This window comes from Myotis daubentonii, chromosome 2 (assembly GCF_963259705.1).
Source record: "Myotis daubentonii chromosome 2, mMyoDau2.1, whole genome shotgun sequence".
Classification (NCBI taxonomy): Eukaryota; Metazoa; Chordata; class Mammalia; order Chiroptera; family Vespertilionidae; genus Myotis; species Myotis daubentonii.
In genome coordinates this window covers 178,342,709-178,356,324 of record NC_081841.1, presented here as the reverse complement: position 1 = coordinate 178,356,324, position 13,616 = coordinate 178,342,709, and the positions used below count along the sequence as shown (strand labels likewise).

At 46.8% G+C, this 13,616-nt stretch overlaps 1 protein-coding gene across 3 annotated transcripts in view; it reads left to right on the top strand.

Annotated features, from left to right (window-relative positions):
* The window catches only part of ABCC4 (ATP binding cassette subfamily C member 4), a 237,282-nt gene that overhangs the window by 31,977 nt on the left and 191,689 nt on the right, over positions 1–13,616 (top strand). For 2 of the 3 annotated variants that reach the window (XM_059684967.1, XM_059684966.1), the window contains exons 2-3: positions 10,388–10,498; positions 11,270–11,390. The exons of the other annotated variant lie outside the window; for it this stretch is intronic. In XM_059684967.1, coding sequence (XP_059540950.1) covers positions 10,388–10,498; positions 11,270–11,390 — 232 coding nt within the window. The remainder of the gene's footprint in view (positions 1–10,387; positions 10,499–11,269; positions 11,391–13,616) is intronic. 3 annotated transcript variants of the gene reach the window in all.

The window sequence follows — 13,616 nt, the reverse complement described above, 5'->3', positions numbered from 1 at the left end:
GGGCAAGGGGCCGATCTTGCGATTGGAGGGTGATGGGGGTCACCGCCTGAGGGCTCCCAGTATGTGAGAGGGAGCAGGCTGGGCTGAGGGACACTCCCCCCCCCCCCCCCACACACACCCAGTGCACGAATTTCGTGCACCGGGCCCCTAGTCCTTAATAAAGCGAAAGGAAGGTTCCAGAAGAGATGAGAACAAGAAATTGAGCAGCTAAGGTTTGGGGTTTCTTTTGTGTAGGGTGTGGAAGTCACTCAGTGATGTTGGTAGTTGGGGTCAAGGAGAAGCCTGATCCAGCAGCTGGGGGTGCGGAAGAATGATAGGCAACAAGAGTAGTCAGTGCATGGCCTTTGGAGATAGATGCCAGGGTTGTTTACAGCCAGGAGGGGCCTGGGGCTGGAAGTGTAATTGGGGAAGTGGTGGGTGATGCTGAGGCTGCCGGGAAGTCTTGTCCCCAGGGCCTAGGCCCCTGTAGCAGGAGAGCAAGGAGCTGAGGATGGTCCAAGGGCTTCATGGAGAACACCCCCTTGGCCACAGCATGTGGGGGCCTGTGGCTGAAGTTTGGAAGTGGGGTCAAGATAACCAGCACTGCCCGGCCAGTGTGGCTTAGTGGCTGAGCGCCGACCTATGAGCCAGGCAGTAAAAGTTCTTTTCCCAGTCGGGGCCGGGTTGTGGGCTCGATCCCCAGTGGGGGGCATGTGGGAGGCAGCTGATGGATGATTCTCTCTCATCATTGATGTTTCTCTCTCTCTCTTCCTCTCCCTTCCTCTCTGAAATCAATAAAAGTATTTAGGAAAAAAACCCCACACAGATAACCAGCACTCCACCGGGCTCCATTACTGGGAAGCTGTACTCACTGTTGTTTAGGAAGTATAACGGGGATCCATCGCTTTTCAACTCTGTTCCCCAAGAGCCCTGTAGGGAGGAGGGTGAAGGAGCACCCCCGGAAGTGTGGAAGTGGAAGCTCCCTGAAGCCTGGCATGTCTTGGCCAATGTTTCCATTTATTCAGTGTTGATGTGTTCAAACTCTACAGTTTACTGACACTTTCAGGAAGATGTGTGCTCTTGGGACACTTGGGGACACTCCTTGGGGCGTGGGCCTTTCAGTCGGGCACACTCCTCTGTGGGGCCTCTTGGTCGTTTCAGCTGGGGGAACTAGGTGCATTTTGGTCATGTACTTTTTACTTCCTTCTCACCGTGGGAAACAAGAAGTGATGCAGGAGTGACAACCAAGTGTGAGTTCTGCAAGGAGGAAACCCTCCACAGAAGCCTCATTGCAGCCTAAATGCCAGTTTATCCTTTGGATCATTTCCCTGCAGCTCGAATGTTCGCTGAGCTCAGCTGTCCAGGGAGCTGTGCTGGGAATGGAGTATGCAAAAAGGCCTGACAGGCCTCCCGTCCTCCAGGGACCCCTGGATGGGTGTGGGGATGATGGTAGTACCAAGGGCATTGTACATACAGTGGACCCATTAGTGTGTCAGGAAATCAATTTAGTGTATTTCAACTGGCATTTCTTGTGTGTTTTTTTTTAAATTAAAAAATTTATGGTAAAATATACAAAATCTACCATTTGTAAAAAAAATTGAGGTATGATTGATATTAATTTCAGATGTATAACATGATTCGATATTTGTATATATTTTGAAGTGATCACTACATTAAGTCGTAATATCTGTCACTCCACATAAATACAAATTTTTTCCTGTGATAAGAACTTTTAAGATTTACTCTCATTATGCAATACAGCATAATGAACTGGAGTCACCATCCTGTATATTATGTCCTCATGACTTATTTTATAACTGGAAGTTTGTACCTTTTGAACCTCTTCAGCCATTTTGCCCACCTCCACACCCCTCACCTCTGTCAATCACTAATCTGTTCTGTTATTTTTGAGCTCTTTAAGATTCCACATATAAGTGAGATCATACTGTATTTGTTTTTTCTGTTTGACTTATTTCACTTAGCATAATGCCCTCAACTTTTATTCAAGTTGTCACAAATGGCAAGATGTCTTCCTTTCTTTCTTTTTTTTTTTTAAAAATCTTTACCTGAGGATATTTTTCCTTTGATTTTTAGAGAGAGTGGAAGGGAGGGGGAGAGACAGAAAGACAGAAGTATCGATGTGAGAGAGACACATTGATTGGTTGCCTCCCACACTCGCCCCTGCAACCGAGGTACATGTCCTTGACCGGAATCGAACCTGGGACCCTTTAGTCCGCTCTATCCACTGAGCCAGATGAGCTAGGGCCATTATTTTTTATGGCTGAATAATATTCCTTTGTGTATATGTATGTGTATATAATATTAACTTTACCATATTAACCATTTTTAAATTGTGCAGTTTAGTGGCTGGCCTTTTATGACTGTCTTATTTCACTGAGTATAATACTTAGGATTCATCCATGTTGTAGCATGTATAAATATTGCCTTCCTGCCCTAACCAGTTTGGCTCAGTGGATAGAGCATCGGCCTGCGGACTGAAAGGTCCCAGGTTCGATTGTGGTCAAGGGCATGTACCTTGATTGCGGGCACATCCCCAGTAGGAGGTGTGCAGGAGGCAGCTGATCAATGTTTTTCTCTCATCGAGGTTTCTAACTCTCTATCCCTTTCTCTTCCGCTCTGTAAAAAGTCAATAAAATATATATTTAAAAAATTGCCTTCTTGTCCTGGCAGGTGTTTCTCAATGGTTAGAGCATTAGCTTGCACACCAAAGGGTTGAGGGTTTGATTCCTGGTCAAGGGCACATACCTGGGTAGCAGGTTCCATCCCTGACCTGGTCCAGATGTGTGTGGGCAGCAACCAGTCTATGTGTCTCTCTCTCATATCAATGTTTCTCTCTCTCTCTCTCTCTTCCCCTTTCCCTCTCTCTTTCCTTCTCCTCCTCCCCCTTCCATGCTCTCTAAAATCAATGGGAAAAAAATATCCTTGGGTTAGGATTAACAAAAACAAAAAAAATTAATGGGAAAAATATCCTGAGGTGAGGATTAACAACAACAAGAAATTGCCTTCCATATTAAGGCCAAATAATATTCCATTGCATGGATATACCATATTTTGTTTCTCCATTCATCCATTGATGGACACCTGGGTTACTTCCACCTTTTGGGTATTGTGACTAATGTTATGATCATGGGTGTATAATGACTGGCATTTCTTTTTAATGTTGTAGGGTACAATACACAATATCAGAGTAGCGTGGGTAAATGTGGACACAGTGTAGACAGACCTGGGTATTCAAGAGTGCTTGGGAATCTAGATTTTTATGGGGAATATAATTTTTTAAGCTATTATTCTTCAAAATAATGTGTACCCCACCCAGCATTTTTTTTTTTTTTTTGCTGTGATCTTTGTGTGGGACTCCAATGAGTGACCTCAGGCATGAGAGATTATGTATAAGGGATTTTTGATAAGTGACAAAATTCCATGGATCCAAAGAAGGAGAGATTTGCTGGAGAGAGAGGTCAGAGAAGGGCCAAGTGAAGGAGCTAGAACTTGAAGCTGGGAATAAGTCAAATTAAAAAGAAAAGGGGTACAGGAACGCTTATTCATTGCTGGTGAGATAGCAAAATAATGCAGCTACTTTCAAAAATATTTTTATTGATTTCAGAGAGGAAGGGAGAGATAGAAACATCAATGATGAGAGACAATCATTGATCGGCTGCCTCCCACCAGGCCCCTCACGGGGCACTGGGCCTATAACCCAGGCATGTGCCTTGACCGGAAATTGAACCGTGACCTCGAGGTTGACGCTCAACCATTGAGCCACACTGGCTGAGCTAATGCAGCTACTTTTGAAGACAGTGTGCAGGCTTCTTACTAAATACTCTTTCCGTGTGACCCAGCAATCATGCTTCTTGGCATTTACCAAACAGATTTGAAAACTTAGGCTCACACAAAACCTCCTCTCAGTTGTTTATATCAGTTTTATTTATAATTACCAAAACTTGGAAGCAACCAAGATGCCCTTTAGTTGGGGAATGGATAAATAAACTGTAGTCCATCTAGTTAATGGAATATTATTCAACACTAAAACTAAAAGGAAATGAGCTATCAAGCTAATGAAAGATATGAAGGAACCTTAAGTGCGTATTAAGTGAAAGAAACAAGTCTGAAAAGGCTAAATATTTACTGTGTGATGTCATCTCTATTACATTCTGGAAACGGCAAAACCATGGAGACAGTAAAAAGATCAATGGTTGCCAGGGGTTGGGAGGCGGGAAGGATGAATAGGTGGAGCACAGCATTTTTAGGTGAAACTCTTCTGTATCATACAGTAATGGTGGATACATGTCATTCCACATCTGTCAAAACCCATAGGATGTATGGATTTTGACAGATGTATAATGAATGACCCTTACTGTGAAGTTTGGTTGATAATGACACGTCAATATAGGTTAATCCATTGTAACACATGTATGACTCTGGTGGGAGATTTTGATACTGCGGGAGGTTGTGGGAGAGTGGGTGATTCAGAACTCTGTAATTACTGCTCAGTTTTGCTGTGAGCCTGCAACTGCTGTAAAAAATAAAGTATAAGTAAACAAATAAAAAGAATGAAGGCTTTCCAGGTTGGGGGGATAGAGGTAGGAGTGTCAATGTGTGCTCAGGGGATGAGTGGGCAACTGGTCTGGCTGTGAGAAAGCGTTCCTGTTAGCACAGTGGGATATGTGGCTGGAAAAGCAGTCTGGCGCTACTGCGGATATGCAGACATACACCAGCTTGTGCTGAGGCGGGACTTTGCCAGCGGCATTAGGTGATGTATCTCTTAAATTAACCTAACTGCCCAGATGTTTATCTCCCAGGGATTGATAAACTGAGCAGCCTGTGAAAGCACAATGATAACTGACTAAACTATGCAGATTAGTTCTTTAGCCTTGAGGAGGTATCCTTTTAATTAATTAAGACAGTGAATTATATGTCCACATGCATGTGATTAAGTAAAATTCTTTGACCCAAGTAAAGTGTTTTCTGATGCTCTGATCCCAATGAGTGATATTAAAGGCTTATGTTGTTAGTCAGTAATACCCTCCAGGTCCATCCTTACTCTCAGAATTTTGAAGCAAGATCTATGTAATCCCTTAGAGAGGATGAGGTTTAATAGTTTAGAACAGCGGTTCTCAACCTGTGGGTCGCGATCCCTTTGGGGGTCGAACGACCCTTTCACAGGGGTTGCCTAAGACCTTCGGAAAACACATATATAATTACATATTGTTTTTGTGATTAATCACTATGCTTTAATTATGTTCAATTTGTAACAATGAAAATACATCCTGCATATCAGATATTTACATTACAATTCATAACAGTAGCAAAATTACAGTTATGAAGTAGCAACGAAAATAATTTAATGGTTGGGGGTCACCACAACATGAGGAACTGTATTAAAGGGTCGCGGCATTAGGAAGGTTGAGAACTACTGGTTTAGAAGGAGGTGTTTGATTGGAATAGGAGCTATTGACCGTATTTTCAGAGAAGAGTCAGCCAGCACTTAGGCACTCACAGCCTTAGAAGGGATCTTGCCAATGAGTCCTTACCCTAGTGGTGGTCACTTGGGCTCTGCTAACTACACTAGGGTATCAACCTGCCAGTTCTAAGATCCCTCACTTGTGAGTTTCAATCAAAAGTGATTTAATCCCCTCACAGCCAAGGGCAAGAGAAGTAGTGTCTTATTCATGACCCATTTTGTTCCTAAGGTTACTGAATTGTGTGCAAATGTGTGTGTGTGTGTGTGTGTGTGTGTGTGTGTGTGTGTGTGTGTTTTATAAAGAAGGACTTAGGATAGTTATCCACTCACAGTTAGTAGATTCTGGGTGTTGGCTGTGGTGTGGGAAAAGTTCTTGTGAAGATGTGTGGTGATAAGACAAGAGACACTGTGAAGCTGTAAAGGAATGGGTTAGCCGTGGGAGACAAGGGAAACAAGAAGGCCAGGGGTGGACCAGGGATTTCTGCAGTGCCCACAGCCTGGGAAGACCCATGTGGCTCCTGGGGCAGAGGGAGTGCAGGGACCTGGGGAACATTGGGGAGGAAAGGGGATACAGCCTGCATTCCCACCTGGCTTATTTTCACCTGGAAAGAACAGGTGGTAGATGAAGGGGGAAAGGATATAGAAATGAATTTTGAGCAAGTTTTCGGAAAGGCGGAAAGCCGCAGAGGAATGAGGAAAGACAATTTTAGCTTGAGAGTTGCCGCTGCATTTAATTTGACTTGGCTGTGGGCCACTCCAGGAATGCTGGGGTGGTGACCTATTTTGAGACAGCTTACCTGAGGTGTGGGTGTTCCACTCTCACCCTGGATGGATTCCAATGACATCTTGCCAACACATACCAGACACTGTCTTTGATCACAGAGCTTCTAAGTAGTTTGAGAGTAGTCATTGCTCTAAAGGAGTTACAGTCATGATGAGACAGGAGGGAAAGGCTGCTGCATCAAGTGTTGTGGATGAAGCGTGGATGGAGAGAGTGTCCCTGTGGAGAGGAGGACCACTGGGGCAGAGCTGGGCAGGGGTGGCCTCTTTGGCAGTGGTCTGGAATTGTTGAGTAAGCTCCCTCAGGCATAAATTGGAATCGAGGTATCAGTTGACCATGTCTAATTCCTTACTTAGATGGTGACAGATAATGTAGGCTCCTACGAAAGTGGGCTTCCAGCAGATGGAAATGAAAACCTTCAGTCCCTGCTGGTACCTGTAGGGCTCAGCTGGCTTTCTGAGAATTGAGCAGTGATGGAAATTGGGAAGGTCCTTAAGTCAAAAGCCACCATGAAAGAAATATGTTTGAGCAATTTCATCTAAGTTATTAGGCTTTCTAATGAGGTCCAAATGTGATTACTTAAGAGTTCTATCCTGGTAATGGCTGATATTTGGTGGGATTTTTTAAGTTTTCAAAGCAGCTCCAGTTGATCTCTCAGTGGCTGAGGGAGGTGCTATGTAAAGGGGTCCTTCCCATTTGCTGGAGGCCAATACTAATCCTATCTAATAAAGAGGGATATGCTAATTGACCATCACACCCCCACAAAGATGGCAATGCCCACAGCCAATAAGGAGGGAATATGCTAATTGACTGCCATGCCCTCAGAGATGGCGGTGCCCACAGCCACAAGATGGCGGTGCCCAGTCCCTTCAGCCCTGCTGGGGCGGCAGGCGCGCAGCACGGCCAGGCCTGCCCTCAGGCGGGTCCGGCCACTCTGTGTGCGCCTGACTCCGGAGTCCCCCAGTCCCCTCAGCCCCCCAGCCGCCCAGGGCCGGCCCAAGGCACAGGCAAGCCTCGGATGTTGACTGCCCAGCAGCCCAGGGCCGCCTGAGGCTCAGGTAACCAGGGCCGGCCGAGGCTTGCGCTGCCGGCAGTGGCAGCAGCAGAGGTGTGATGGGGACGTCGCCTTCCCCCTGATTGCCGGGTCGCCTCCCGCCCTTGAGGGCTCCCGGACTGTGAGAGGGGACAGGCTGGGCTGAGGGACTCCCCCTCCAGTGCATGAATTTTCATGCACACCAGGCATCTAGTAAATTATGAGGCTACTTTGAGGTCACACACACAGGAAGTGGCAAAGTCCTAGACTCTTAATAGCAGGATTTCCTCTTCAATCTGTATTTTGTTTATACTCATTAAAATTTAAAAAAAATTTTGTTAAAATGCACATAACATAGAATTTATCACTTAGCCATTGAAGTGTACAGTTCAGTCATGTTAAGTACATCCACACTGTTGTACAACCAATCTCCACAGTTCTTTTCATCTTGCATTAGTATTTTATTAAACACTGACTCCTCACTTCCCTTTCTTCCTGGTCACTCTCCTACTTTCTGTCTCTCTGAATTTGACTCCTCCAAGTACCTCATGTAAGTGGTATCTTACCATGTCAGTCCTTTTGTGTCTGCGTCATTTTACATTCCCGCCGGCATTGTGCAAGGCTTCCAGTGTCTCCACGTCCGTGCCTACACTTCTCCATTCTAATGGGTGAGAGGTGGTATCTCCCTGTGGTTTTGATTGGCATTTCCCTGATGATGAGTGATGCTGAGCATCTTCTCCCGGGCAAGCAGAATTTTAAAGAGGGCCGTTCAGGACCAGCGGTCATCATCTGGGTAAATTCCAGTGCTGACTGCCTGAGCACTTGCCGAAGGGCACAACTGTAGAGTGAGTGGCCCAGCACATTTCAAGCCTGTTTACTGGTAAAGCTCACCAATTTATACTTTTGCATTGGAAGGAAATTGAAACATAGCGATGTAAAATGACTGGCAAAAAGTCATGGAGGTACAAAATCTGGACCTCATAGAAATGAAGGCGGGGGAGAGGGAGACGGCCGAGGCTCTGGGAACTCTAGGGTTCTCAGTATCATTGCTGGGACTAGAAGCCATTCTTTCGGTTCCTGTTCCAGGGCCAGCAAAACCTGGAGCTCAGTTTCTCTTCCTGCTTCCTCAGTGATTAGGGAGAGGGATAGAGAGCTAGGAACATCGATGAGAGAGAAACATCCATCAGCTGCCTCTGCACACTTCCTACTGGAGATGTGCCCACAACCAAGGTACATGCCCTTGACCGGAATCGAACCTGGGACCTTTCAATCCGCAGGTCGATGCTCTATCCACTGAGCCAAACCTGTTAGGGTCACCAGGCAGTTCTTGAGCACCTGCTCTGTCCCCAGTGCCGTGCTGGGGATAAAGCAGTAAAGGAGGTAAACATGATCTCTGCTTCCATGATTGTTGTCTGGCGTCAGAAGTCTCCTTACCCTGGCAAAATCAGTAAAATGGTGCTAATCTTTGAGCTAGCTTTGCATATTAATTATTATCTCTTAAATAATGCATAATGGAGAATGGCAGTTTATTTGAATAGGGTTTTCCTTGGGTCCTCTATAAAGTTATTGTTTTTTCCTTTTACAGTTAAAAAGTAATTTGAGATTATGTGAATATTCTCTTCCACATCAAACTTTCATTGGTTTTAACTCCCACTGATCATTTCTTTTCTTTTTTTCTTTCTTTCTTTTTTTTGTTTTGTTTTGTTAATTCTCACCTGAGGATATTTTTTCCATTAATTTTTAGAGAGTGGAAGGAAGAGGGAGAGACAGAGAGACACATCGATTGGTTGCCTCCTGCATGCACCCCCACCAGGGCCGAGGAACCTGCAACCAAGGTATGTGCCCTTTACCAGAATTGAACCCAGGACCCTTCAGTCCGAGGGCCAACACTCTAACCACTGAGCAAACCGGCTAGGGCTCCCATTGATCATTTATTTCTAAATCCATTGTTCCTTCAACATATATTTGCATTTGAGAATGCAAGCACTTTCCCTTCTCTCCCATTTACAGAAAGTAAGGATTGGTGGACTCCCAGATTTGCCTAGTGAGAGCCCTTCAGGCTGGCTCCTCTGTCCTTTGGACACATCCTCATGATTTCTTTGAGCTTTTCCTTGTCTTATGGTGTAAGATGTTTCAGGCCCGTCTTGTACTTTCTCTGCCTGTTTTGTGTTGGTCTGATCACTGGGTAGTGACGCCGTTGCTAGGAATGCTTGGGGCACTCCTCACAGACATTTTCCCTGAGGAGCCAGTGTGGAAGCTGGACCAGCCCTTGTGGTTCTTCAGGTTGCCAGCTGTACCTCCACGGTGATCATCAGGGAACTTTGAAAAAAGATAAGGTGTTTACTCACAAGTCCTGCCTGAGGCTACGCAGCAAGGTCTTGGGGTTGGCAGAGTAGACAGAGAGAGAAAAAAAGGGAGAGAGAGGGAGACAGAAAGAGAGAGAGGAGTCATGAGTGTGAGCCTGGGGTTCTGCCTTTATTGGGATTGAGGGTGGGGTGCCTAGGGTGTTGTGTGTTCACTCTTGATCAATTTAAAACATAAGAGTGGGTAATTGAAGTGCAGGAAGGGAAAAAGCAAGTCGACAGTGAAAGGATCACTTATCTAGGTCAAGCAGAGTTTTGTGAACAAGAAAAAGGGAAGTTCAAGGGTGGGTGGCCTGGGTTTTTACAGTCACGTAGCTGGCAATGTGTTTGAGTCGAATGTCTTTGAAGTGGATGCCTCAGCAATCAAAAGCTTATGCTGCAATAAAAAGAAAGCTGCTTGTGATGTGCTTACACTACACTGTCCCAGCCTTGGAGCCAGTCATTTCTTCAAGGAGCCTTGGTTTCTTTATGGCAGGAAAGGTATTAAAAAACCGAGACCTGGGCGCCTGCCCGGAGTGTTCTGTGACATTGGTGTGCCATTGTTTCCAGGCCCTCCCGGCAGACAGAGCCAGGGGCTTTGTGGGTGTGTAAGCACATATCTAAGATAGCTCACCCTGCACCCCCCGCCCCATGTCTGTGTATTTAAAATGTAGACTTTAAAAACAAAACTTATGGATGTAGGATTCTGATGAGACACAGATGTGTCTTTTTGGGAAGATGTCATTCATTGTTCTCTCCATTTTTAACAGGTGGCTAAACCCCTTGTTTAAAATCGGTCACAAACGGAGATTAGAAGAAGATGATATGTATTCAGTGCTTCCGCAAGATCGCTCGAAGGAACTTGGGGAAGAGCTGCAAAGGTAAGCATAGGCAGTGAGGAGAAGGGTGCGAAAGGAGAGCCTCTAGGGCAGCGGTTCTCAACCTGTGGGTCGCGACCCCTTTGGGGGGTCGAACGACCCTTTCACGGGGGTCACCTAAGATCATCGGAAAACGCATATAGAATTACTTATTGTTTTTGTGATTAATCACTTTGCTTTAATTATGTTCAATTTGTAACAATGAAATTGGGGGTCACCACAACATGAGGAACTGTATTAAAGGGTCGTGGCATTTGGAAGGTTGAGAACCACTGCTCTAGGGTCTAATGCTTTGGACTTTGGACAGGGTGTTGTCTTCCTTTGGGTCCTTCGGGAGCTTGGGTACACTGCCCTCCCTAACCCTCAGGCTGTCCCTGGGCTTAACCTGCTTGGCAGGTGGGTGAATCTAGAGGTGCCTGTGCCTTTGTGGAAGTGGAGAGAGCCCCCAGCCAGAGCCCTGAATGCCAAGAACCGTCTGGGGAGGAGGTATCCCTGCAGGAAGTTGTCTGGACTCCTGTCTGCTCTCTTGGGCTGCTCAAGGTGCCGTAGTTCTGCAGAACTGGCAGGAACTTGTTTCCTGAGACTGAGGCTGTTCCCCTCCAGGCCTGATGTTCTGGCGCCTCAGATACTGCACCCCGAATTTTGGGAGCCCAGCATCTATTGGACAGGGGTGAAGTGCCCAGCAAGAGGCACTTACCTTTCACTCTGCTACCTCCCCGGTTTGCCCTGCGGCAGGGCGTGCTGCTCTTCACCTTGCTGTGCTTCTCCTCGCAGGTACTGGGATGAAGAACTTTCGAGAGCCCAGAAGGTCCCACAGGAGCCATCTTTAACAAAAGCAATCATCAGGTGTTACTGGAAATCCTATGCAATTCTGGGATTTTTTACGTTATTTGAGGTAAAAGCTTTGACTGCAGTGAACCGTTTTTTGGGACCACTGGGGAGAGAGGCAAGAAGTTTAAGGCCTGTGGATAAAAGGTGTCCAGGAAACACGATATCGTTAGGCTGGGCAATTACTCAAATGACTGGACGTGGGAGGAGGGGGTCACTATTTTTCTGTTAACCAATTAAAGTAGAGTGTTGAGGAAGGGCAGCCCTGGAAAGAGAAGACACTTCTTGTCATGTTAGGACACGGTTGGTGCTCAGTCAATGTTATAAACACTGAGTGGTCCTTGACCGGAAGAAGATTCCACAACCTCCAGGAATATGTGGTTTGGAGGAAGTCAGTTGGGACCAGCGCCCAGAATCACGAGGCATTTTATACAGGTGCTCTACAAATAACTGTTACCTTGGCCAGGCCAGATCTGATCAATGTTCTTCCAAACAGGTGTTGTCACCTTCCAGGGAAATAGAACCCGGGGCCCTGCATCTAGGCTGGAGCTGGCCAGAGCTCCCAGGAGCAGACGTGCCTCCAGGCTGCCACCTTTGCAGTGGGTACAACAAAGCAATGCCTTCTCTCTGGAGAAGCTCTGGCATCACCATGAATTCTGGAGAATTTGTGCATCACCCATTCTGGTTTCTTATTCCTGGTTATTGGGCCGATGGCTGGTTGGAAGGTTGTCTTCGTAGCCTGGCATTTCGGAGAGTGTAGGAGGGGATGTGCTACAGAGAACCCAAGGCAGAAATCCATGATGTCAATGACCTCCATTGCCCTGAAGGGCCTCCAGTAAGACATTGTCTGCCTGGGGGTACAGTGCCAGCAAGCCTACCTGTCCTGGGTAGGTATGCTGAAAATCTGCCTGCATAGCTCATGCTCTCCGTGCCTTATGGACATTGGTGGCCCTGCTTGTGCCTGCGATGAGTAGAGACAGAAGTTGCACATGCTATGAAAGGGTTGTTTCAGCTGCAGGAGGGCAGTGAGTTGTCATAAGTGCGCTTTGTTGGGTTGGCTGATTTGATGTGGGAGATGTAGCCCCTGTTTAAAAGGTTCTGTAGTGAAGGGCACTGTGGGCATTGGGTGGCTAGATAGGTGAACTCTCCCCTACACAATTGGAGAAAACCAGGGACTGTCAGCTAACAGGTACAGGTGACTGGGTGGTCCTCGGAAACTGAAGTTGTTGATGACAGATGTGGGTTGGCTAGTGTGCCAGAGGTTGGGGACAGGTGTATGGGGCAGAGCGCCTCCTTTAAGAGGGCACCAACCACCATGTGGATACCGCTGTGGCCTTGTGAAGAGCAGGGTGGAGATGCAGACCAGTGGGACTAACTGGAGGTATTAGAGGGTACAAGAGCCCCTTGGGCTGGTCTTTGACCTGTGCACAGGTGTACCAGTGATGGTGTTTCTACATTGTTACAATAACTCTCAGTTTGAAATAAGCAGGTGCAAAGCTTGTGTCACTGTGGCCTGTGTCTGTAGCCTTTCCTGACCAAATGTGACTGCTGACGTCCCCAAGCAGAGCTCTCATGAATTCTTCTTGCCAGGAGTCCTCGAGGCCTCGGATGTGCCTGTGGCCCACACCACGTGTCTGGTTGTGGGTGGATGGACTGAGTGGCCTCAGGCTAGTTTAGGATAGTATGCTGGGGCAGTCTCCCTCTGCTGCCCCCAGTTTCCCTTTGCTACCAGGTGTGGAGAAGCTTTGCGTCTTCACTGGGCGGAATTTGGGAAAAGTAGACACAGAGGTAGAGCTGCAGGAGCTAGGGTTCCTCTTGAGAGAGAGAGGGTAGGCCCCACTGTGGTGCTGGGATTTTTGCCCCAGTAGTGCTCAACTATTGGGAGATCCAGGACACCTTGGATTGGGGGACTGAACGCAGGTGCAGCAGCCAGGTGCTCTTGACCCAGTAGAGACCCAAAGCTCATTCTCAGATGGGATCTCGTCACCATCTGGGGCTTAGAGACACCACCCCAAGGAGCCAGCTGCCCAGGACAACAAGCTCAGTTCAAACCCAGCAACTGGGGCCACCCTTTAAGACCTGCCTGTCTTCAGCTTCTCCAGCACCTGGTACCTAGCCAACATGGGGCTCATACTCAGTAGTATTAGTATTAATGTTAGTATGAGTAGAGGCAGGAATAGTACTATACTCCTCAGTAGTAATAGCAGCAGCAGTGGTTCGTATTGAGTGGTAATAGTACCAGTAGTGGTTTCAGCAGGGCTTACTCAGTGGTGGTGATGGCAGAGTAGTATTA